The sequence below is a fragment of the Oryzias latipes genome, chromosome 2 (genome assembly GCF_053564925.1).
Source record: "Oryzias latipes strain Hd-rR chromosome 2, Olatipes_Hd-rR_3.1".
Taxonomy (NCBI): domain Eukaryota; kingdom Metazoa; phylum Chordata; class Actinopteri; order Beloniformes; family Adrianichthyidae; genus Oryzias; species Oryzias latipes.
Window position 1 is genome coordinate 15435325 of NC_136238.1, and position 27091 is coordinate 15462415.

The 27091-nt window shown below is 39.7% G+C and overlaps 1 protein-coding gene across 9 annotated transcripts in view; it reads left to right on the plus strand.

Annotated features, from left to right (window-relative positions):
• Positions 1-27091, plus strand: part of spega (striated muscle enriched protein kinase a) — a 72165-nt gene that overhangs the window by 29388 nt on the left and 15686 nt on the right. For all 9 annotated transcript variants that reach the window (XM_023964869.2, XM_023964871.2, XM_023964876.2 and 6 more), the window contains 24 exons: positions 1631-1813; positions 5100-5263; positions 6239-6327; positions 6426-6601; positions 6688-6871; positions 7187-7260; positions 7359-7517; positions 7592-7781; positions 7872-8101; positions 8188-8307; positions 8904-9008; positions 9085-9291; positions 9378-9501; positions 13407-13579; positions 13664-13776; positions 13870-14038; positions 14241-14340; positions 18754-18954; positions 19242-19299; positions 20196-20273; positions 20346-20518; positions 22568-22594; positions 22690-22842; positions 22929-22971. In XM_023964869.2, coding sequence (XP_023820637.1) covers positions 1631-1813; positions 5100-5263; positions 6239-6327; positions 6426-6601; positions 6688-6871; positions 7187-7260; positions 7359-7517; positions 7592-7781; positions 7872-8101; positions 8188-8307; positions 8904-9008; positions 9085-9291; positions 9378-9501; positions 13407-13579; positions 13664-13776; positions 13870-14038; positions 14241-14340; positions 18754-18954; positions 19242-19299; positions 20196-20273; positions 20346-20518; positions 22568-22594; positions 22690-22842; positions 22929-22971 — 3293 coding nt within the window. The remainder of the gene's footprint in view (positions 1-1630; positions 1814-5099; positions 5264-6238; positions 6328-6425; positions 6602-6687; positions 6872-7186; positions 7261-7358; positions 7518-7591; positions 7782-7871; positions 8102-8187; positions 8308-8903; positions 9009-9084; positions 9292-9377; positions 9502-13406; positions 13580-13663; positions 13777-13869; positions 14039-14240; positions 14341-18753; positions 18955-19241; positions 19300-20195; positions 20274-20345; positions 20519-22567; positions 22595-22689; positions 22843-22928; positions 22972-27091) is intronic.

A 27091-nucleotide genomic window follows, 5' to 3' on the forward strand; every position in this document is an offset into this window, starting at 1 on the left:
GAAGATCTTTCAGTGTTAGCATTTTTTTCAGTTTTGAAGTATTTTAAGTGACAAAGATTTCAGCAAATTTAGAGGAAATGATTTTTTTATTATCAAGTATCAGCAAAGGCATAAAAATATGAGGATCTGAGAATTTTGGGACGTTATCTACATTTTTCCAACGGTTATCTTGAGTTGAGAAAATCTGTTTTTATGGACTAAATCTGATGAAACCTGTAAAAACCGCATAATATTTACAACTACATTTAAAAAAAAACAACTGGTTTTCAGAGTCATTTTGATTTGTGTTTTGTCTAACCGCTAATCTCTCTAAACAGTCACCTAATTATTTTAGTATCAAATTTACCAGAGCTGAATTCCAAATATTAGAATGGTGATTGATTAAAATCATTATATTATTACGTCTTCTTCAATGTTTGTTTTTTTTTCTTCTCAAAAGAAAAAGCAATACAAGCATGTAGATCCCCCAAAAAAGTAGTAGTGTCATGATGGAGCCTTGTGGAACGCCGTATTACATCATTTGGCTTTTTTGGATTTTTGGGTAAATATGACATACAGTAAACAGTTTTCCCCCTTGCGTCTAAGCATTGGACTATGAAATCCAATTCAGCCTTTCTTAAATACTTTTATTTTTAAATTGAATCAAATAAATCAGAGATCCTAATAAAAAAAAAGGCTAGATTTTGTCCCTGTACTTGAGTAAAGACCTTTATGGATTATTATTTTTTGATAATGGTGGGAATTCGGACTTAAATACATAACCTGGTGCCATAACTTTTAAATATCTTCACATAAGGCTCAATGGCTTACAGTATAAATGCAATAATGCCAACTATGGAGCCTTGATTTTGACCTGCATCTAAATTATGAAGCTTTATTGGGTTAGGCAGCCATTTGTCCATCAGGGTTGACATTAACTTGAGATGTAAAACCCCACATTACTCACAATTGTAACATAAAAACATGTAGGTGGCTCTTGATTAAAACATTTGCTTGAAGACCCACGCCAATCATCTTTTAATCTATTTACAAAGCCTTACCAGTGGTCCTTTAAATAAGATAATGCCATTCTTTTAGCCATAGTTAAAAATCAGTGTCGTTTTCTAGGATATAGTTTCTGCAGAGTGGCAGGAGTTCATTAGAAATATTCCTCTGGGTTGAAGGCGGGGACCGTTGACATGGAGCAAGCCCATCCCCCTTTCCTGTCACCGCTCTGTTTATACCACCTCACGCTAGCTAAAGTCCAAAAGAACCCCAACCTAACATTACTGGTGCAACGGAAATGGCAAGCAATATTGGAAGCATCCATCCAGTTTGAAATGAGGAGGTCTTTAATGCTGTGTGATATGTTATGTAATATGAGTCAGTTCTTAAAAACACATTAAAGTTAGGGTTATGTGTCAGATTTATCTGTAATATTATCTTCCATAATAAAGTGGATTTGAAATGTTTTTCACACTTTTGTATTTCTGTATTATGCAAGTTGTTGTGGGAAGGTGTAAAATCTAGTGCAAAATAATTGCTTACCACAGAATAAAAAAAAAGACGTAATGAATATTCATTGAAATCTGGTTAAAACTTGCAGTAGAAAAAAAGAATTGAGCTGTGTTTTTTTTTAACTTTGTGGCAGTGACATGGAAGAAGAATAATGTAGAAATCCAGACGGATGCATTCCACTTGCTCAAAGCTGAAGGCGACAGGCACAGTCTGGTGATAAAGGAGATGAGGCTTTACAACGCCGGGTCGTACTGTGTCACAGCTGTCAACTCGGCGGGCAGAGCATCCTGCAGCGCCACCCTGAACATCCAATCAGGTCAGACCACAAATGGAACAACAGATCCAAGTTCGATTTAAATGTGGTTTTTAACTATCGGACGGTGATGTCAAAAAATGACCCACTGACTCTCAGGCGGCGTCAACCTTCAGCCATAAAGGCCCGCTGGAGCTCAGCATCCCAGCCGAGAGCGCCTGGCAGCGATGGTTGCCATGGCAACCCATTAATTTCTCGAAGGCGCAGAGATCTCCCCTCAGTGTGATTTCAAACACATCCCCGTCACACTAAAGGTCTCCTGAGGCTTAAAGGCAGCCGTGGCATTCAAAAGTTGGGAGTAAGCAAAAATAAACAACCCCCCACCCCTCCGTCTTCTTTTCAGGCGAAGCGCTTGTTTAGCTCATTTGTTGTGCCTGAAACATGTCTTGTAAGTGCTGATTCAGATTTTGCACGCGCAAAAAAAAAAAAACCTCCCAAGTTTTGTCAACAAATGTGAAGACGCACTCCGCTCTCATCTCACCAGCAGCACGGAGCCGGCGCTGCCATATTTGGACAGCAGACTCTGACTTGCAGGAGTATTTTTAGCCGCCCTCTTGTTCTCTCGGGTAATCGCTGTCTGTTTTCTGTCCCTCGGCTGAGATTGCACATTTTCACCACCCGGAAAATTTCTTCCACAAAACTTGCAAAGTTTAGATTTTATTTTTTAAGTTTAGCAAAATAGGTTCGACCAAATCTAAAAACCTTAGATTTGTATCGTTTTTTTGCAAATAATCACCAAAAGTTTTATATCTTTTGAAGGTATTCAAGAAAAACTGAGTCAAGAATTGTGGAAAAAGGGGGAAATTTGAGGAAAAAACAAAAGAAAAGGGAGTCAGAAGTTATTCAAACTGGTGACCTAAATGTTGGGGAACCAACTAAAGCGTTAAGAAATATATACCGTATTATCAGCACCGTTAATGAATAGTTTATTTTTTAACTTATATTATATACTGTATAAGGAGCCTCGAACTGTTAACCGCATTAAGGGAGATAAGAGTCAGAGATAGCTCTAAAACTTTTTTGTGACACGCTACATGTTAGCAATGTTTACCTTGTTTGTAACATAAATAAAGTGATCCCACCCGTGTTGGGAGTAACGCCGTTGAGCTATAACTGCATTATCTACAGCATTACAAGTTAAGTACTGGAGTAATCTAAATAATTCGTTTAATCGCCGCTACAACACCTGTATAGTTACTATAAATTATGGCGCACTAGTTTAGTTTATACCACGGTCCAGGGGAATTCTCAATTCTGATTGGCTGCTGGATGTGCATCGAAAACGCACAGAGATAATACACGCCTAAAAAAGAAAGTTCTGGTCACATAGCTTAAGTGTTCTATATCACTGCACTGGCTTCTTTAAAAACACATTTTTTCTTCATCATTTGGACAAAAACAAGCGGTAAGCAGTGAGCTTTCTGCCTGAACGGATGCTTTTTTTAACCTGTTGTGACGATCAGCACCCCGGCTCAGCCGGCTGGGGTAGCGTGACAACGCGCCACCACATAACAAACGTAACAAATAGTCAGTTGAGAAAAAATGACAAGAATAAAGTACTAAAAATTGATTGAATATGTATTTCTTTTGTAAGTGGCCATGGTAGAAGAGGGTTAATGGCCTTCAAAGTGTGCATTATCAGAATGAACGCAATTTGCGTTGGATGGTTCAAGCTTCTACGGCTTGCGTTAATTTCTGATAATGCACTCTTCGTCTGCCATCATTCCTTACTTGTTTCTGTGGTTTAATCAGCCGGGAGCACTTTTTTCTTTTTCACCTCGAGTAGTTCACATCGTCTTTTGTGTGACGCGCGCGTGGTGGTGGTAGTGGTGGTGGGGGGGTCTCATTTGAGATCATGATTGACTAAGGGAATTAAGTGGGCGGTGGCATGCAACACGTGCACGTGCAGGCGTGTTTAAGATAACACAAAGTCAGGCTGAAAATATCGACACTTTTACTTGAATTAAAACAAAAGGAAAAAAAAGGTTGACGTGTCTTCCGGTACAAAGACATTACTGAAGGTAGTCAAATCCAATGAAGCATTGAACCACAAACCACAAACAACAGAGCCCTGGTGTGTGCGCTCTGGTGACAAAGCTACACCAATAAAAAAGACAATTTTACAGCCCAGTGACGAGTAACTAGCACAGAACAGAATGAATGCACTGTATAGTGTGGAGATCATGACCCGCTGTCCACTGTTGAGTAATTTAAAGATCCCAGTAGAGTCCGATTTATTCCTCCATCCTGTAAAACTTTGATAAAGTACATATAAAATTAAATTACCATATCCATTTCATAGGATACTCGGAGTATCTGTTGAACCTTTATTTTTTAAGCAAAGTTTGTTTTTCTCCTCATGTAAATTTATAATTATTTATGTTTTCCTCGATGGAGTTGTGTAGTTTGATAGTTCTGAAGAAAAATGTTAAAGTCCAGGTTGGGTGTTTCATTTTTCCCTTTTATTTGATTGAAACCATTTCTATTTTTACAAAAATTAGAAAAACTAAAAGACGTTGAAACTTAAAACCTTTATATTCTGTTTGTGAAGTCAATATTAATATTTCTAACTTGTTGCTGTGTTTTTGTGTGATAATTCTGTCATTTAAATTTCTACGCTTCAATCTTCTCCCTTTCTGTTGTAAATAAACAACTTACTATCATTGGTAGAACTGTACCAGTGTACTTAAAAGTGTCACTTTTATTAAATTATTGCACATAAGTTGTTTATGTTTGAGGGCAACTGAGGAAACGCTCAACCAAACATCATACCTCTGAAAATTGCTTTGACATCAGTTACCACAACCAGAATGAATCCATATATAAGGAGCTCTGGATTAGAAGGCGCACTGTTGTTTTTTGGGGAAAAAAATGAAGTGCGCTTTATAGTTTGTCTCGGGTTACCTTTTCAGCTCTGTTATTGCAAAAACATGACTTCATTTTCCTCTGGAGCTCCTGGAACACTTTGTCGGTCTCCTCTGTCCAGATGTGACCAACGTCTTCCAGATTCCATCTTTCATCTCTCTGGTCTTTGCCGATTGATCTTGGACGACAGCAAAAAAATAAATAAAAATTGGTAGGAGTTTAAGCTGCTCTCAGGAATAAGAGAGTGGCTGTGTGGGGGGATTAAAGGATTAACTTAATATCTGTTCACCTGCGGTCACTTCGGACAGGCTGCTCTCTCTGAGCGCTGCAACAAGCTGCCAACAAAATTTGTCGTTATTATTGCTTGAAACACACACACACACACAAAGGGGATGGCCACCATTGTTCTCATGTTTCTTTCTAGGGCCGACACAAATGCAATTGGGGAAACCACTTGTATCGTCCAAAGTTTGCAGTCCGGTCCAGTCAGACGAGGAGTACTTAAGCCCTCAGGAGGAGGTGATGGAGACCGAAGGCTCATCTCCTCTGGGTAGAAGTGTGAACTTGAAGGAGCCCCCCTCTTTTCAGGTAAAGGCCTTCCACATCAACTTTAATTAATCAGAATTTAAAAAGGGTACAGCTTTTTTTTTAATGGTAACAAGTCAATTTTCCGAGTTGTATTAATACTTTTGCTAATCCATTGTCCAGCTTTTATGAAAGATGAGAAAAAGCAAAGGATCTGACAAACCCTTGGTGGTTTAGAAATCCATAGCAACCAATGAAGCACCACATACTTCGAAGCCCAAAACATAAACAGCCATGTCCATAAGCTGAGTGACCAAAACCCCAGCTGTCGTAGCTGCTGTTAAATTATAACTGCGACAGAATTAGATTGAAAGCTGAGCATTAATCCGGTGGTGACAGATCTAAGAGGACTGCAGGGGTTGCCTTGTGGGTGCTCTCTTTCGCATGGCGGTGGTTGCAACATAATGAGGGCTTGTGTAGTTGTCTCTCAGGCTGTAACATCCCTCAAAAGTCAGAAAAAGGGAGTCAAGAAATCCAGGACTTTCCTTGAAGTGCTTAGCTTAGAGGATATCAGGCAGGAGACTCTCGCATGGCAGTGGTTGCAACATGATGTGGGCTTGTTTAGTTGTCTCTTGGAATGTAACTTGCCTCAAAACTTAGAAGAATCAGTGAAAAAAATCCAGGAATTTTCTTGCAGTGCTTAGCTTGTAGGATTTCAGGCAGGAGACTCTCGCATGAAGGGGGTTGCAACATGATGTGGGCTTGTTTAGTTGTCTCTTGGAATGTAACTTGCCTCAAAATCTTATGGGAAATGGAGTCAAGAAATCCAGGATTTGCCTGTGTAAAAGAGACAACCCAGGCTACAATAAATATAAATAAAGTTTTGTTAAAATATCCGACACATCTTTACACCAAGCATGGCAAACAATGACATCAATGCTTGAAGAAGTTTATCTGATGCTTTGTATGGTTGGGGGGACTTTTGCTTTCAAATGTTTTGGCTTTGTGGGATTGCTTCCTAGGCATTTCTATTTACAGGGGGCACCGTGTGATCAGGCAGTAATCGAAGGTGAAGACGTTGTCATGACAGCCAGATTCAGAGGGCAGCCCAAACCGATGGTGAACTGGTAAGACAGACCCATTTTACAGCTCATGAAGTTCGGACTTTAAAGCAGGGTCTTTAGGGAGTTCCTCCATGAGACTCCTGATCATTAATGTTCCACAGGCTGAAGGACAACGTCATGGTAAAGACCATGGGCCGCTTCGTTGTGCGCGAGACGGAAAACGTCACCAGTGAATTGAGAATCAACGCTGCTCAGAAGTCAGACGGAGGTCTTTATGTTTGCAAAATCATCAACGAGTACGGAACCAAGCAGGCAGAGTGCAGCCTAAAGGTCAAAGGTGAGTCCAAAATAAAAATTAAAAAAAATCTCTAAATTGTGCTTAATTTAGTTATTTGATCTAAAATAATGTTGATTTGTCAACAGATGCAACTCAGGTGGCCCTTGGAATCACAAAGGAGCTGCGAGACGTGGCGGTTCGGGCCGGAGACTCCGCAACTTTTGAGTGCCACGTGACGGGACCCGCAGACGTGGATGTGGACTGGCTCTCGAACGGAAAGCTGATCCAACCGGCGCTGCTCAACTGCAAGATGCACTTTGATGGGAAAAGGTAAACTATATAAGTAGATTATTTCAAAAAATCTTTGTCCAAAAACACAGTTTCTCTTCTGTGGTGCCTTCACTTTCCTACTGGATGTACTTGCTGAACACCATTATTTGGCATCAAAATAATGGGTGGAGTCAAATAACGAGTTTGGAAAGAACTAGGATGTCTTCATTCATCAATCCATCGACCCATTCATCTATGTATGATTCACCCCTTTTCCTGGGTTCGACAGATTTAATCACCCCAGAAATTTCGCAAACTGTTAACACAATTGGTAAGTCTAAATTCTTCTAAATTCAAGTTTTTTTTATTTAAAAGGTGCCGTCTGATGCTGAACTCTGTGCATGAGGATGACAGTGGGACCTATGTCTGCAAGCTGAGCACAGCTAAAGGTAAAGTTCGCCAGAAAAAAATGCAATTTATTGCTCGGTTGTTAACCAGATAGATTAGAGTTTGCCCAAATCAAAGCCAATTTCAAATGTTTTCACAGAGGAGTTGATCTCGAGCGCAAATCTGACGGTCACTCCATCCAGGGAGCCGCTCTTTACTCGTAAACTGGACATCCTTGAGGTAATAGAAGGACGTACTGCGCGGTTTGACTGCAAAGTGAGCGGATCGCCTGCGCCACGAGTAACATGGATGCACTTTGGTGAGACATGCAGATAACTGTTTATTTAATGTCAAATTTGTAAGATTTTCTAAAAAAAAAGTTTTTGCCCTTAGAGGCACGAGTTGAAGAGAGTGACAACATCCGAATCCTACAAGAGGCCGGCCGCCATTCGCTGGTCATCAGCCACGTCAGTGGTGACACGGAGGGCTTCTACACGGCGATTGCTGAGAACATTCATGGAAAAGCTGAATGTACTGCTGAGCTCTACATGCAAGAACCCAGAGCTGCCATCCCTTCTCACATGTGAGGCAAATATTAACTTCAAAATAACACCAGAAACTTTTATTACGTTTCTTTTAAAACTATACAATTTCGGGCTTATTTGTGCTTTAGGACGAAATTGGAGAAGATGCCGTCGATCCCCGAAGAGCCAGAAATGCTGGAAAGTGAGGTGGAGAGAAGGACCATGCCGGACTTCATCAAACCTCTGGGTGATGTGGAGGTGATCGAAGGGAAGGAAGCGGTTTTGAAGTGCAAAGTGGCGGGCCTGCCGTATCCAACCATCTCCTGGTACCACAAAGGCAAACCCATTGAAAGCAGCGAAGAACGGAAAATGACTCAGTGTAAGCAGACCACTGGAGAACAAGGAAAACCCTTCATTTTTAGAAGGGAAACTGGTTAACAGGAAACACATGTTTGTGTTTTCCAGACAGGGATGTCCACAGTCTGGTGATTCGGAGCGCTTGTCATGCTCATGGTGGCGTCTACAAGGCGGTCATCTCGAACAAAGTGGGCAAAGCAGCCTGCTATGCACACCTTTACGTCACAGGTACGTATTGTTCAGGCATTGTATCAAGCTACGGCCACTCTGGGCATGTGACGCTAATAAACAGGCATGTAAAGCCATGGTGTTCACATAGGACAAGCTGGGATGGGTTTCTTCTCTTCCACTACCTACAGTTGGAAGAGGTTTGGTGCGAAATGTTGAAGCGGTGCAAATCTTCCTCCAGGCTTTTTCTGTCACAGTTTTTCCCGATATATGAAAGTCTTGGTGTCATTTTATTCCTTCCGGGCACAATGTTCAAACGGTTGGCACTTGGATTAATTAAAAGAGACGCAATCCATACGTCGTTGCCAATTCGGAGTTCCTGACTCAAATGTCGAGCTGGTTTAAGTTTCTACACACGTTCAGAGGCCGTGCATTTTGTTGGTAGAGCCCAAAAATGCTCTTTAAAAAGCTAGGTTTGAACGCGAAGGTTTTGAACGCAGAAGCCTGAAATGCGCATGTACACGCGCTTGCATAGACTTTTCATTAGAAGTGGTCGCTTGAAGCGCTTGCTGATGCTGGTGTGAACGCAACTTCACTGTTCAACGCTGCTGTGGACAGAAGAGAACTTTTTTCTGACTTTCTTGGTTGAAAAACAGATATTGTTCCGGACCCTCCTGATGGACCTCCAGTAATTGAAGCAATCACTGGAAAAACTATAACCCTTAGCTGGAAGAGACCAAAGAGGCTTGACCCTTCACTTGGTAGGTTCTCGAACTTACGTCTTGCTTTTATAACAAGTGCCCTAATGAAGAACTTGAACTGGTCATGTTCTTTCAGATACCAGCTCCTTGCTCTATGTGGTACAGCAGCAGCATCTTGGCTCCATCCAATGGTCCGTCGTGGCATCTAACCTAAAGGAAACCACCTACACCGTCACCACGTTGTCCAAGGGAGTACGATACGCATTTAGGGTCCTTACATCCACAGGAAAGAGTCTGAGCAAACCATCACCCTCCACTGATCTAGTCCAGCTGCTTGATAGAGGTAAACTTGATGCAGAAGCTACCACTGACCCAAAATTGGGAGCAGGTTGCCAAACTTTTTTTTCGCTCTCTTTGACCTTTTTTTAGGGCCGTATTTGAGGAAAGCCCCAGTCATTGTGGATAAACCTGATATTGTGTACGTGGTGGAGAATCAGCCTACAAGCATAACCATCACGCTGAACCACGTGCACGCAGTGGTCACCTGGAAAAGGTCAGATCAAGCATCCAGTTATGATTGACATTTACATTGCTAGAAAGCACTCAGTGTTTTATAACAATAGCCTGACAGACAAACCATGATGTAGTGTCCACAAAACTAGCTTTAAGCATTCCCTAATACCTCACAAATTGCATGCAATTTGTTTAAACCAACTATCTTAAATCCCACCTTTTCTTGTTAAATGTGGTGTTCCACAGGGCTCTGTTCTTGGACTCCTCCTGACAATGTTAATCTACTTACACACTTACATGCTTAAAAAATCAATCAATATACTTAAAATGCAACGTTGCCTCATTTGCTCAACTGAAAGAGAATTTTGATCTTTTAAACTCAGATTTTTTTCGTTACCTTCAAGTACGTAATTTCTTTGTTTCACAACTACCACAATTCTCAACTATCACAGAAACAGATATAACTGACAAGACTTTTTCACTAGATCCATCCAGGAGGGGTCTTATTTCTAAACTATATAACATTATGTTGGACCTTAAATGTTCCTCTGTGGATAAATTTAAGATGGCTTGGGAAAAAGACATGGGCCTCCCTATATCAGATGATACTTGAGTTTCTGCTCTTAAACTGGTAAACTCATCTTCATTTTGTGCTCGACACCAACTAATTCAGTTCAAGGTGGTACATCTGGTCCATATTTCCAGGGTAAAGCTGGCCTCTATGTACCCCACAGTTAGTCCACTATGTACAAGTAGTAATTTTACAGATGCCCCTCTGTATCATATGTTCTTTTCATGCCCTCATTTGAATGTATATTGGAGGACAATTTTTGACACAATGTCTCGTGTATTTAACACTGATTTAAAACCAAATCCATTAACAGCCATTTTTGGGGTTGTGGAGGACCAAGCTTTTTCAGGTACTGCCAAAAAACACTGTATAGCCTTTGCATCACTCCTGGCACGATGTGCTATACTGCTTAAATGGAAAGATACCTCTCCCCCGTCTCATTCACAGTGGCTACAGGATATCATGTCCTGCTTAAAACTGGAGAAAATTAGGTGTTCACTCAAAAAGTCGCTTGACATATTTGAAGATTTATGGGGTCCCCTTTTGAGAACATTTCCAGCTCTGTAGTTATATAAGCCTACAGCAGATTAGCTGCATGTGGTAGCATATATTACAGGTCATGCGTGATGGAGTGATGGTTTTACTGTGGCAGTGACAGGGAATGGTATGGGGTATTTTGTTAATCTTATTTACTATTCTTACGTATTATTATGTTTTTTTGTTGTTGTTTATTTTTGTTTCCTTTCCTTAGCTTTATTATAAACACTTCTTTTAGTAATTTGTCTTTCAGACTTACAGAACTCTGTAATTGTGTATGTATAATGTAAAACTCAATAAAAACACCTTGGGTTGAAAAAAAAATGCCACTTTCCTATCGACTGACACACTGACAACACCCATCTACAAATAAAAACTTTTATATTAAAATTGAATCACAAAGTATGTATGAATGGGGAATATAAAAAATTTTCACATCTTTATCTAGTTCACACATTACTCTTTTCAGAGCGAACCAAAGTCTGAAGTGGACCAAACTACTTGGAGAGAAAAGGTTTCACCCATTGACCTCTCAATTACCTACCTGTCAATTTTAACAGAACGCCTTTGGTACATACACCCTTTACCCCACAAAAATATACAATATACAATATACACAGCTTCCCATTCATTTGAATGAGAAGGTGTGTCCAAACTTTTGGTCTGTACTGTAAACAGAAACACACATTCTGCTAGGTCTAAGTCACACATGTTCACACACAGTGTATTTAAGTAGTGTCCTATAATTTTTATCCAATTTATTAAGTTTTCTTTGTATATTTTGTGTTCCATCTGTCATGAAAACTAAAATAAAGAGCTTAAAAAATGGACTCAATAAAGCTTGGAAAAAGTAGAGGTTGCTGATCCCAGGTCTTACAATGGTAGAAGAAAAGAGTTTTGGTTTAAAGTTCAATACCTCATGCAAGGCAAGGGTGAGGTTAGGTTTATGGGTGCAGTTTATCGAAGTGTGTCTTGAGGACAATTCTAACTGACAGCAAGAAGTCTCGCCCATTTATCAGACATAGACGTTTGAGTGCAGACTAATCTTACACAGTAAAAGTACATGCCTGTGTCTTGATGGACAGGTATCCTTTTATGAAACAATAAAAATTAAATGGACTTCTTTTGGAGGTCACTGCTTACCACTGAAGGCTAATAAATAAACGAGTAGATGTGCAACCTTGCTTTGGAGCTTTGGTCAAGGTTTTGCTGAGAGCAGTCATAAAATGCGGTTAGCAGCCTTAGTCACATGCAGGGAGTTAACCCTTACGAGTACTGCGGGATTTTGGGTTGTCCGGGGGACGTGGAGGGTCATAGAGAAGAGTGGCCGCATCTCAAGGGGAGCACAGGTGTGTCTTGCAGTTCCCTTGAGGCTCATGTGGCCATTTAAGGGACATCATGAAAATGGATTTTACCATTGTTGTCATGTAGCGCATGCCTACACAAACTATACTCTGATAGTCAAATTTTCTACCATTCAGGTTACATGCAAGGAGTGTACACTCATCACTTGAACAGCACTAATGGGTTCACTGCCCATTGCGCAAGATTTGGGGGGTTGGAAAAATAGAAAATCCATATGGCACACCTGCGTCTCACCTACTTCACCCTTACTTACCCATGTGTGTTGTACAAGTGTTCGCTATGACCGGTTGCCTGTAGAAAAAATAGGCATGAACATCATTGCTCCACAGGATTGACATTAGCCTTTAGAGATTACTGTGAAATAGCAAGGTCAATTTGCTGTTTCATGTAGACCACCTGTGTGCCCTCCACAAGTTTGCCCGTTTTTCCCCTGCAGACAACCTGCATCCACTTCTGAGGGCAGTTGTAACAAATACATAATAAATGGAATTCTGCATTTGGCAGAATTTGTTACAGACAGAACTGGTAAAATTGGATAAGTGGTAATCGTTTGTAACATTCAAATGTACGTCTTTAAAAAAGGTTTATAATAATGCTGCGAAGACTGCTTAGGTGGAGCATCATTCAAAAGGCACGTGGATATTATTGCAAAAATGAGATGATTAAGAATGTAAAGAAAAAGTGTCATCTGCATAGCAAACGAATCCACGTTGCGGTATGATCTGGCCCAAAATAGCAGGTCTTTTAATCAAATACACCATGTATTGCATTTTATTTGAAATATAATGGCTGACATAAATTACAAATATAAATAAGTCCTGGTATGGAGCCCTGTGGGACAACAACTTAAAAAAGTTGTAAATCTCTGGATGCTCCATAGTACATAACCAGGAAAAAAGGCTTTTGTGTTTTTTTAGAAGGAACACTCAGCAGGATAGCTTTGATAGTAAAAGGGGAATTTTGGTTATCTGAGGTCATGGGTCTTTGGTCAAATTTTTTTATAAAGAGTTGATAGTACAAGTAAAAGGGAAACCAGAGATGCAGAGATGTTCTGCTTTTTATTGATACTCTACCCACCAGTGACTGTTTTTTGCCTGTATTTATCCAGTGGAGTAGCTAATACATTTGGTATAAGAGGGCAGGAGGCTTTGGAAGAGTGGCAAATGAGAACATGTTATTTTAATTTAACATTAATTTCATTGCATGTCATTTAATGTTTTTTTTAAATGTTTTTGAAATGCTTAATAGCTTGATAATTTCTTAATCTTTTTGAATAATGATACTAATATTGGCACAGAAACTGGAGGGCAACGCTTTTTGCTGGGGGGGGGCACTGTACCCCAATTGTCCCCCCATTGTTCCGCCCCTGCTTTCATCATTGGAGTAGACAGACGTTGAGTGTTTTGGAAAGTCAAAAGCTATACATTTGTTTTCTTTTTTTTATAAAAGCAAAATCTGTTTTGTGTTTTTAGGAGGGGTGTGGTGTTGGTTAACAAACTGGGGACTTACGAGATGAGCATGCCTGATGATGATCAGCACACGCTGAAGCTACTGCGGGTCAGAAACTCTGACATCGGTCAGCTGGTGGTGACGGCTAGCAACCAGTTTGGCAGTGACCTCTGCACGCTGCAGCTGGTCATGGCTGGTCAGTTCTTGACAGCACACTGAGTCCGAGCATAACACTGTAAGTAACTCATCTTGGTGATTTATTTATGTTTTTAATCTGCAGTTCGTCCAAAATTTGAAACCATCATGGAGGATGTAGATGTGCACATCGGGGAAACAACCCGTTTGGCTGTTGTGGTGGAAGGGAAGCCAGATCCAGACATTCTTTGGTACAAGGTATTATTTGTAGGAGTCCACGCAGTATTTTTGAAGTGCTGGGGTAAAAAAGGAAATTGACATTTTTTTCGTTTCATGACTGCTTTGTTACAGGATGATGTCCTCCTCTCTGAAAGCAGCCACTTCACGTTTGTGTATGATGACCCTGAATACTCCCTGGTGATCCTCAGCGCTCAGCCAGAGCACTCTGGCGTGTACACCTGCACAGCCCAGAATCTGGCTGGCTCCTGCAGCTGTAAGGCGGAACTCACCGTCCACACAGGTTTGTCACTTGAATCAAGTTTGTTAACAGGGAACACACTAAACCTGTGATTAAACAAGCTGCAGCGGCATAACAAAGATTGTAAATCTGCTTCATGTGGAGCTAAAGGTGTTTAGAAGCTGCAGCATGAAACCATTTGTGACCAAGCCGGCACACATTTCCACCCCGACACACACCAATCAGACTCCTATGGTCCCTGCAGAGCAACTGGAGCCGGCGCAACCAATGGAGGACGAGGCGTCCATTCTGAGGAAGATGAGGCGCTTAACGGATTACTATGACATCCACAAAGAGATAGGGAGGTGAGCCAGGGCAGCCACACATTCCCCCTGCTCCTTCTCTGACACGGTTGGTAGCTGTCTAAGTGCTTGGGGGCCGGGCTGCAGGACGAGGCGGGAGAGGTCACACCTGCTTCACAGCAGCAGACGGAAAAAAGAGAGATGAGTCACTGGGCTGAGCCAAGGGAAAGCGTTAGACTATTTGCTTGGGTCGGTCTAGATAGAGACAGGCTTTTATTGTGATTTGTAGAGGCATCGCAGTAGCAAAACATCCAGGCGTCAAATTTGGTTTTCAAGTGGAAAAGGAGCCATCAGGATAGAATCAGTCTCAGACTGATTTCCAGCAGTGAAAAGGAGTCAAGAATGAAAGTTAAATATGATCTTTTATTGACTTAAAGGGAGTTTTCCATTCACCAGAGATCAAAATAAAATAGAATTTTATTCGCATTTATACAAATGGCTTCGTCTTCACGCTGTTGCATATTCAACTAGGTGTTCTGATTCTGTCCAGCAACTGAGCCAACAGATAAAAGCTGCAGGCCTCCTGCTTTAGACAGATATTACTGTTATTATAGGGGGTGTATTTGTGTAAATCCCTTCTATATCTGAGGCTAAACTTCATTTGTATTAATCATGTTTGTATATATTTCTTATTGGACCGGACAGAAGGGAGAAGATAAGTTGTCAGAGATGGGGTATAAGGATACAAAAGACCAAAAGCTGAGGAAGTTGGAGGATTATTAAAAAGTAGAAGGAGGTAGAATTACAAGTTGTTGGAGGTTTATCATTATTATGGTCAAATGTAGATATTAGTTAAATGGGCGGGCAACTCCTGATCTCCCCCGCCAAGAGCGCCACCCCCCAACTTTTTATTCTCCTGCTCCCGCACCAGACCTCCTATTTCCCTTATTCGGCCCATAGCTAGACCCCATTGGTCGAAACTCCCCAACGACAGACTGAGCGACAGAACTGAGGGCCAATCAGCATATCTACTTGATGCGTTCAGTGATCTCCAGAACTTAGAATGCGACCCAACAGCCGCCCAGTCCAACTCAGTCCGCTACAATAACAATGTTATTAAAAAAAAACAATCCGCAGACATTGTACTTTAAAAGTGTTAAAATTACATAAAATGCACACATTGATTTGATTTGATATGGTTTATTTCAAGCAATCAAACAGAAACAGAAATACAAAAGCAATACAATCATCAGTTATACATTCATACAGTAACTAATCAAACTTAGGATAATTAGGCATATTAATAAATAATGCTTGAAAGGGAGTGGAAGGAAGCGAATTTATATAATCCCACCCCGTTATACTATAACCATTTTATTACATGATTTATCATTATCCGGTTCCTAGCTTTTATCAGACCAAATTAAGAATCGTAAAGTAGTCAATAAAGCACATGACAAAGATGAATTACTTAATTGGAATGTAAAAATAACTATTTCAGAAATCAACATGGCAAATGCATATCAGTTATCTAGAATATATGCAGTTTATGTTACTTATAAAAGTCATTCATATGATAAATAAAAATAATAATAATAATAATACTATATCCGTAAAATAGACAAAACACTGTTTCAGAGATTTTCATAGCAGAATTTCATCAAGTATCAAAAGTTAAAAACATGTGCAAAATTATGTTACATTAGCAGGGCTCTAGACTGCGACCAATTGGTCGCATTTTGCGACCAAAATTTAAAAGTGTGCGACTGAATTTTACATCCAGTCGCACATGTGCGACCAGTAAATTTGCCTGACCCACCCTCCGTATTTTTTATACATTAAACGTGGAAGGGGCACATCAATGAGCAATGAAATAATCAATGAGACGCGAGCGCACACGCACGCAGGCAGACACACACACTCGCACACATACTCATGAAACGCGAGCACACACTCGCGTGATGTCCGTCTGTGAGTCGGCCACTGCGTGTGAAAAGAAAGGGAAAGCCACTCTAAGTGGCTAAAATGCGTGGAGGGGGCGGGGCCTAGAGATAATCGAGCGCGCGTAAACATCTGTGGGAAGGAGGAAACGGAGACAAATATCATCACAACCTGATATGTGCGTCTGAGCTATGAGTAAGTGAACCATTGATTCATTCTTCTGACCTGCGGCTAGTGTACCAGTGCCAAAGTCTACAGCAGGGGTCTCAAACTCGCGGCCCGCGGGCTATTTGCGATCTCCAAGATGATATTTTGCGGCCCCCGCCTTAATATGAAAGTTTAATGTTAATGCAGGCCTCCGGTTTTAATGAATGACACTTTTTCATGGTCGTGCACAGAGATGACCAACCAATCACAGCGGGGTAAATGACTCTTGGGGGACTGTGAGATGAAGGCGAATCTGCAGCAAGACTGAAGGACAACAGTTGGAGTTGTCCTTAACATTCAATTTAGTTTTAATATTCCTCTCCCCCTTAGTGTGATCTGTGTTATTGTATATTTTATGATTATTTTAATGTTTTGTAATGTAGGTAGCATTTTTTTAATGAATTGGTATTTTAAATTATTTTAATTTATCACTCAACTATAAAAACCATCAGGACACATGTCCCATAATGCATTGTTTTGTAGTCTGTAGGGCAACTTTCAGTCAGTTCAGTTTCCAGCTGTGTCCGGGTAGATTTGCCCCTTGCTCCCACCCCTTTCTTGCGATATTTTTATGATGATTGACAGTTGATGTTGGAGCAAAAACAAAAATATATGTCACACACCAGGTGATCTGCGCAGCGTTGAGTTCACCTGGTTGATCTCAAACACGGTTATTGTGCATCTTGGCTGCACCTATTTGGTGTCACCAAGATAAATTTCCATCTGTTTTCTTTACTATTTGTACTGTCATGACAGCGATGGTGCTGTCAGTCTGTTGTTGCATCTTCAAAAGTCCAGAATAAAATGTGACACTGCATTTGAAACAGCACATTGTAATTTCTGCATCTATTATTAAAGTATTTATTAGTAATACAGTGGAAATTAGTAGATTTGGTTAGCATGTTGATTTACGGCATGCGCCCCTAAATTTTCTGGTTGTGCCCCTAGAATTTTCAGTTAGGGGCCACAGTGCTCCTAGTGAAAAAAGTTAGTCTGGAGCCCTGATTAGGAACGATTTTTGATTGCTGATTGAATGCTGATTGTCAGCCGTTCTTCTGGGTACAAACAGAGTTTAGTTCTCTTCGATTTTATGTCTGCAGACATTAGATTCAGGTCCATATCCTTCTTCAGCTGATATCAGCGGCGGTGAAAGTTGAGGTCAAGTTGTTCAAAACTCTCTGCTGAGAATCAGGTTACGTCACACATTCGGAGAAAGCGATGAATCAAGGCGTCATATTTCTTGAAATGATTTGGCTCTTTGATTTATTACTGCATGTTGGTTCAGACGTCCGTGACCAGACACTTCTCCAAGTCCTTCATGGTGTTCACAACCAGAACCTCGGACCGGTCCGGTGGACCCAGTGGTTTGACGTAAATCCTGCAGCCTTTAACCCAAGTGTTCTCGATCTGCTTACGCTTCCTGTGAAGCCTGGCATGTTTGGCGATTTCAGCATTCCTTCTGGTCAGATGGTCGTTCAGATAAACAGTAGATCCTTTCAGATTTTTACATTGATTGATCAGAGCTAGCTTGTGTTTTTGATTCACAAACCTGATGAGGATTGCTGGTCTATCCGTCTCCTTTCTCCTGGGGAGCGGGTGGCAGGTCTTGATGGTGTTGAGATCCAGGGAAATCCCTTTAGACGTGAGAAATGTTTCTATTTGGTGTTCCAGAGACTCTGCACCGATCTCCGATTCAGAACTGCTAGCGATGCTAGCGCTATTAGCATTAGCAATGCTAGCTCCTGCTGCAATTCTCTTTGCCCGAGGTTTGATCGGTACTCCAGTGAGAATGACATTATTTATCCTTACTTGCTGTTCCACATCATCCAGTCTTTTCTCCATAATGTTGACCCGGTTTTCTCGTTGCTCGTTTTGAGCCCGAAATCTTCGGAACTCTTCCATCAGTTCAATTAGTGGAGCTAGCTGAGCATTCACCTGTTCCACAAAGGGATACAGCGTAGCTTTAATATCATCAAGAATCTTTTTAAGGTCTTCGTATTCCTGGCTTTTCTTGGGGGCCATGGTCAGCTCTCTTTTTTGGAGAAAATCAACTTTTTAAGTCATTTGAAGATAGTTGTATAGCCGCCGTGAGCTGCCACGCGTCCGCCCTGTAACCCGGAAACGGGAACCGGAACATTCAGTTGTAATTTTAGTTTTTAATATATTGCATGGCTCTCACAAAATGACATAAAAAAAATCTGTGGCTTTTATGGCTCTCTCGGCCAAAAAGGTTCCCGACCCCTGCCCTAAAGGGCTTCTTCAGTGTTTATGGAGCTCCTAAATGATTTACTAGATGTGCCACTGATCTTGTTCCTGTTCCTGCTGCAGGGGAGCCTTTTCTTATGTAAAGAAAGTGACCCTGAAGGAGGGGAAAGCTGAATTTGCCGCCAAATTCATCACTGCACGCGGGAAAAGGAAACCCTTGGCCCTACGAGAGATGGATCTACTGGCCGAGCTGGACAACGAGAGGATCCTGTACTTTCACGATGCCTTCGAGAAGAAAAACATCGTCATCCTCATTACCGAGCTGTATCCTTCCACCAGATTCCACACCCAAGTGCAAAAGCAAATGTTTTCCAGTCTTTAAAAATGCTACCACCTCTGCAAATCTGCATCATTTTTTTAAAGAAAAGTAAAGCATCTTGATGATCCAAAGCATTGCTTCTTATGCCTCCTGCTCGCCCCTGGGGGGTAGGAATAAAGCAGCTCTTTCTCTGACTCATCACTTTGATTGGATGAGGGGGAGCTTCTCTCTTTCATTGTTCATTCCTCATGCACCTCCCACCTCTTCCTTCGACTTAACTGCTGTTTTGAAGATGTCACGAAGAGCTGCTGGACAGGATGGCCAAGAAAACAACAGTCATGGAGCTGGAGGTTTGTGTTTCTGCTGACTGCAGTGCGCTTTCTTATGCAACATCTGCTCCATTTTTATGGCAATCCTGGGCTGCAAAGGACCATATTGTTTTTGTGATTCTTCTGTCATACTGCAGGTTTCATAGAAATGTGTGCCCCCGCCTCAAAATCTCACCCAAATTTGCACAGACAAAGTATTTTCTAAAAATAAATTCCCAAAATAAAAGATGACATCACAACGTAAAAAAAAATGAATGAGGCCAAAATCTTTTTTTTGGAACTCCCAAAAAATATTTCAAAATCCTCTAACGAAACCAAAACACTCATGGAGGGAATATCCAATGAAAGTTTTGAAATTATTATGGGATGGCCACCTACAGCTTAAATGGAAAAAAACAAAATCATATTTAGTTAGAAACTACAAATTTAACCTCCTCTTGGAGATTTCTAACTATCCTCTCATAACTCCTTGAGCATCATTGGGGAAAAAATGCTGTTTTTTCAGCTGGTAGATTTTAAACGTCAGTAATGTAGCGATGCTCGCACAATTTTTACCGGAATATTGTGAACATTTAATACATGAATCCCTGGCTAACCTAGAAAAAAACAGTATGGCATACAATATGGAACATACTAGAAATATGTGGAAGTCATTTACAAAAATCCTTGGTTCCCGAGAAAATCCAAAAATTGACTTTGCCTGAATCTTCTAAAAAATGACAGATGCGTTTGTTACCCCCAACTGACCAAAACCAAACGGTTGCTATGGAGGAAAACCCAACAGAAAAGTCGAAATATTAAATTTTATGAATTTCTCACTTTCAGCCCTAACTAGGCAGAAAGTGAAGGCCCTGAGGCAAATATTCATCCAGTGAGGGAAGGCAAAAAGGAGTAATTCCTCTTTTTTTATTTTGCAGATCCGCAAAAGCATTCAACAGGTTTTGGAAGGGCTTCGGTACCTTCACCAAAAAAGCATTGCTCATCTCGACATAAAGGTTTGTATTACACTACATTAACATGAATGTAACATTCCTTAAAGTTTTGACCCGTTTTTCTTCTTCTTGCAGCCTGAAAATATTTTGATGGCAAGCCCCAGATGTGATCAAATCCGCATTTGTGACTTTGGAAATGCACAAAAATTGGAAAACTTGGAAGAACACTACTGTAAATACGGCACACCTGAGTATGTTGCACCTGAGATCGTGAACCAAACTCCAGTTTCGACAACTACAGACATTTGGTAAGCTTGATTATGAGATCAGGGCTGCACGGTGGAACAGTGGTTAGCACTGTTGCCTCACAGCAAGAAGGACCCCGGTTCAAATCCCGGCTGTGGGACTTGAAACGGAACATCAATGGGGGACCTTTCTGTGTGGAGTTTGCATGTTCTCTCCCTGCATGCGTGGGTTCTCTCCGGGATCTCCGGCTTCCTCCCACCATCCAAAAACATGATTCATTGGTTAATTGGCCACTTTAAATTGGTGAGTGTGAGAGTGAATGGGTGTGTGATTGTGGCCCTGTGACAGACTGGCGAACTGTTTTTTACTTCAAGCATTGGTTTTCAAGAGGCCCGGCAGACACAACATTTATTTTGGAAACACTTGTCATCAATTTAACACCACAGTTGTCGTCACCCAGCACAGCAAAATAACACATGCCCATTGAACTACTGCAAGTCTTCGACCGTTTATGCAATTAACGTACTGTAATTTTAACACAATCTGCTGCGAGGAAAAGCAGGTTCCAGCCATCATTTGGTGCAAAGCTGCTTTTCTTCACCTCTGAATTAGTTAGAGTCACGTAATTGCGTAAAAGGTTGAAGAGTCACTGGACCTGAAAGAACGTCAAAACTCTGGTATTAATGGGTTAATGAAGGTCAATAGGAACAATGCTAATAAAGGCCTAAAATCATAGATAAATAATTTTTTGTGTACAAATAAATATGGAAACACAATTTCTGAGCTTGAGAAAGCACGCTGAGTCATACAGACACAAAAATTGATGTGAAAAATAAAAACTAGCTGAGAGATCTGTTCACGCTCTCCAAAAACATTCAAATATATTCATTTTCTCTACATAAAACATGGAATAGCACCATTTATAAGACTACGTAATTGATTTTTAAATTTATAAGAAAATAAAAGATTTTTTAATTGCATTACATTTTCAACAACTTATTATGACCAGAGTATTGTACTTTTGTTCAAAAATCAACCTATTTTTTCCTTTGGCATTTTGACTTCCTGTCAAAGGCTGTTTTAAAATGTACATTTTTAGTCTGGATACAAAACTTTAATTTTCTTGAATGTTCTTTTTTTATTCATATCTATGATATCAATGTTAGATGTAATCATTCTTGTAAGCAAAGAAACTGTTACACCAAATCAACATTTCCTCATGGGGGGGGGGGGGGGGGGTCTCCCGACTGAAAAATTATCAGCTCTAAAATCACCTTATTGGGCAAACACTTGAAGGGCTTGCTTGTTCTACATATTTTTCCTCATCCCAGCTAAGATGGCAAAAATAGCTTCATGCAATCCAATCCAATGGATAATGTCATAGCCCTAAGACCATCAAGTTAAGGGTTAAGTCACGCCACTCAGTTTAACGTGTAGTATTGTTTAGTTATTCGAAACGCTTGACTGACAGATTCTCCTGAGCTTAGTTTCAAGTTGTAGGGGTGTAGATTCTTCAGGCTCACTCTTGATTGGCTAGAGTGGTTGCCAAAGAAATTATAACTATTTTCCTTTTCCCTCCGGTCCAACAAGGTATGCATATAAACATTGTTATTATAAATAAAGCTTAGCCTCAAATACAAAAGGGGTTTATACAAATATACACTCTGATTGTCAGAAAATCCATAAACCCCTGTTGTATTAGTAAAAATCTGTCCAACACAAGAAGCCCTCAGCTCTGATCTGCTTGCTCAGCTGTTAGGACAGGACAAGTTAGAAAACAAAAAAAAAACAATGATGACTCGGACTAAACGCTACTTACTGCCGATTTCTGATTCCAACATGGCTATTTTTGTATAGTGAATAAATGGCATCACACTCACTCGGTCCAGTTCTCACATATAGTCAATGATATTGACGCAAAAATGCTTTTCTCAGCTTACAAAATCCACTGAAATTACATTTTTTGCACAAACGGACAAACAGTTGTGTAATTCAAAGAGTGTGTTATTTCCTTTTACTGGGGGACAGCTATGATGTTAAAGCATGAAAGAGAAATATTTACGCTATGTCATCTAGAATTTTATGACTTTGCTTGTTATCTTTTTCTGTAGGCCTGTGGGTGTCATCACATACCTCTGGTAAGTTCAAAGTTTTTTTAATTTGAGTTTTTGTTTTATAAATTTCCACCAGAAAGGGCCTCTAACAAGAGTATTTTTGCAACCTTTTAACCTAGCTTGACCGGCGTTTCTCCTTTTGCTGGCGAGAATGACAGAGCCACTGCCCTGAACATTAGAAACTACAACGTCGCATTTGAGGAAGGCATGTTCTCTGGCCTCTGCAAGGAAGCAAAAGGATTCGTCATTAAGCTTTTAGTCGTTGACCGACTGTAAGCATCTACACATAAAATAGGAGGTTTTTATGCATTGTAACTTTTGACTTTTTCATGTTAATACTTTACTTCCTTTGACTTAGGAGGCCAAGCGCCGTTGATTGCCTCCGCCATCCTTGGTTCAAGGTGACAAATGCTTTAAACAATATATAACTTTTAAATAATAATTTCATCTTTAGAATTATTAATCCTAAACATATCCCTAACCCTAACCCAGGGGTGGGCAATTATTTTGACTCGCGAGCCACATTGGGTTCTAAAATTCATTAAAAGCGCCGGACCACGAGCAGATGCATGGAGTGAGAATGATATAACATGGAATGTAAATAAAAACATTTGGATTGAAAATTATATTCTAAAACAGAATATTCTACAGTTTTTAGTTTAAAACTTTTTTCCCCATTTTAGATCTCTTTTTTTATTGTGAAGCCCTTTGGTATCTTCAAGGAGTTGTAAAGTGCTATATGAATAAAGTTTCATTCATTCATGACCTTTTTAATTAAATAAATAACATTATTTATTAAATAAAACAATGACCTAATAATACTATGATTTTCAAAGACAAAAATTCATATACTGACACATTAAAAAAACAAAAACAATAAATGGTGGATCCTCTCCCATCATAAATTCCGCTGAGACTTTGAGGGCTGCAGTATGAGGGGCCGTATAAGACATTATTTATTCTGAACCATTCACATTCATACATTCTTGCTCTCACAGTCATATATACTCTCTTTCGCATACATATATTCTCTTACGCATACATATATTCTCACTTGCACATCCATATATTCTCTCTCTCGCATGCATATATATTCTCTTACGCATACATATATTCTCACTTGCACATCCATATATTCTCTCTCTCGCATGCATATATATTACTTTACACATACATACATTCTCACTCTCATTGTCACTCTTAAAAAAGAATGTATGTATGTGAAAGACAAGTATATATGTACGTGTGAGGAAGAGTTTATATGTGTGTGTGAGAGAGGAGTATGCATGAAACGGAAGTGACTTTGCATGAAAAGGAAGGCACTTTGAATGAAAAGGAAGGCACTTTGCATGAAACGGAAGGCACATGATGTGCTCTGATTGGACGAGAGGCCGCCACCTCCCATTTTGAACAGACGCTAACATGAACCAATAAGAAGGAGCCACGGAGGTCCTGCAGCAGGCCATCGGAACCTTAAGAAATATTTCATCTTCACCTCAAGTGGTCACAAATCTGTCTGCATCTCTAGAGACACAAAGGAATGTCTCAAATACCAATAATGGTAATAGAATCGCCGCCGAAACAGAAAATCCGTATCCACCTTATTCCTAGCCCCCATGAGCCTTTGCGTGAATTATGGGCGACACTTCCTGTAGACGCCGGAACACGCATTTACATTAAAACAAATTCCTCTTGTTTTCGATCCATAACTACATATAAATGTGGGAAAACCAGCTGTCATTTCTTAAAAAAGGCAACGGTGAGGTGGAGATGAAATATTTGTTAAGGTTCCGATGGCTGCAGGACCCCCGTGGCTCCTTCTTGCCGGTTCGTTTTTTTTTTAAATAAACTTTATTAACAATATCTTGCACATACAAAATACCAAACACAAAACTCCACTGTGTGCAAAATACAATCTTCACGTTCGCCATGAGAATGAACAAAAAAAACATAATGATAACCATGTAAAACAGGTTATGCAAAAAGAAAACAAAAATAATAAGGCAAAGGAATCTGTTAAAGTTTCAGGAGAGACCATGTTTCAACTGTTCTGACAGCTTTTTTGTTAGTGGAAGATTTAATCTGAAAAACATAAAACACTGTTTTTTTGTTGGCATATTTACACTTGTGTATAAAGTATTTAGCCATAATTATAAGTAAATTAACTACTTATATTTTTTCTGCATTAAGTCTTCCTTGTGTAAAATATCCAAAAATAATATGCTCGTAAAATAATCTATAATCTTCACATAGATGAGTTCTTATAAAATGTATCACATCTTTCCAAAATAGTTGAGTGAAATAGCAAAACCAAATAAGATGAGGCACAGTTTCTGGTGAGGAATGACAGAATGAACAGTTTATGTCCAGATCTTTTTTAAACTTAGTAAAGAAATGTTTCACTGGATAAAATTTGTGAAGAATTTTGAAAGAAATTTCTCTGATTTTATTGGTGATGAAATACTTTTGTGGCAGGGTCCAAACCTTTTCCCACTGAATTCTACATCCAAAGCTGTTCCAGTATGAGATAACATACGGTTTTGTGGCAATCTCATTTTGAAACAGAGAACGGATACTTTGATTATTCCTGCTAGCTGAAAAACAAACCTTTCCACACCACAAGTCTGTTAATTTGGGATTTCTTGCTGGTTCATGTTAGCGTCTGCACTGTAATCCCTAGCGAGTTGACTGAACTTAAAAATTGTGTAACAGATTACGCAACAGTTAAGTTATATTATTAAAACTTTTAAATTAACATTTATTAAAATTCATATTGTCAGTTGGCTTAAATTTGTATTATTTCATATAAAAAATATTAAGATTCCTCAACTTATAAAAGAGAGATTATTTACTTAAAGTTTTCAATATTTTCCAACTAAAAAACGCTTTAACTAACTATATTTTTATATTACTCAACTCATAAAATATGTAAAATTCACTCAAATGCTTTATAAATTCTTTAACTCATTAAATGTGTAGCATTGAAAATATTTAAAATTCTTCAGCTTAAAATGTATTCTAAACAGAGTTATTGATACTGCCCCACTACATTTTAAAGGCTAACATTGATAAAAACCAACAAACGTGAAGGCCACACAATAGTGATTGCTTAATACACTTTTTTTAATTGCTCTTAAAAAAAAAAGCACAAATATCAAGAGGGTGAAGAAACAATCAGTGCAATAAAACTGCATTATAAGAGTGCCACACAACATATTGACAAAAAGAGTTGGTTTTGTATTGTACGGCAGAAAAAGCAAATGATCACAACAAAACACATTAGTTACATAACACTTAAACCAACAAATAGTCCATTCTGGAAGACTCACTCAACGAAACATTCTTCAGCGTCAATAAATGTCCTTTCAGTGGTTTGCTGTCCTCAAGGCTCAAGACAGCATTCTGAATAAATATGAAGGCAAGTTCAAGTTTTTTGGGGTGCTGTAGGTCCAGAGCATAGATGTCCCCAAAGAGTAGAAGAGATTAGTCAGCCAGATGTGTGGGACCACTGACGGCAGCATCAGGAGCATCACCACGACAACTGAGAAGATACCCACAGCGGTGTCTGTGAGGTCTGGTATTCTGGAAAATACAAAACAAAAAACACAGATGAGTTCAGACCCTCAAAGATATTCATCACACTAATGTCCAAAACTGACATTCCTGCCATCTGTCAATGGGAATCTTTTCATGCTAACATTCTGTTAGCTTTTAATCAACTGGCTATGATGTTTTAAGGACCAACTCCAATTAAAATTGTGTTTTTAAAAAGTTCATTAGCATTTTTCTGAAGGAGGACATTTATAAAATAATTTAAGACTAAAGCTTCATTTTTCTTTATTCAAATAATGATGGATCAGGAGCAGAAAAGGTAAACGAAAAGGTTCCCACTCCTTCCAATCAGGAGTCCCTGATGTTCGCCTTTCATCTTCCGTCTCATTTTTGAAACCATTTAAAAATATCACTCAGTTTACAAACTACAAACAACTGCCCTATTTATTATGTCACTCAATAAAATCTCAATCAATATTAAAGGATTATTGAAAACCATTGACAGGGAGTCGTGTGCACTTACTGTACAGGTCTTGAAGAAGTTGGAGGCATCTTCATGCAGATAAACAGGAAGTGCATGGAGGACAAGTGCCCGTCTCATGTTCACGTCATGTTGGTCCTAAAAGAATAAAAAGAAATATCCATTACCTTTGAAGCAAATGCAGAGCAAACACTTCCAATATTTATTTAAGGAACGTTAAGAAATAATAAAATGATACCTTTTCTAGATGTCTATTTCTAGTAAGAGGACAATACAGTGTTCATGGCATGATCCACTTCAGGTCAAAGACCCAAAGTCATTTTTAAGGCAAGTTACACCGTGGCTTCTTACAGCTGTTTACAAATGATTGTTATCTGTTTTTGAATTATGCACATTAGAAATTCACCTGGAGGTCATAAATCCTAACCAAGCTGGCCAGTTCCTGTCTGTTTTGGTGGACTTAGTCTCAGAAAAGGGCAGCTTTAAGT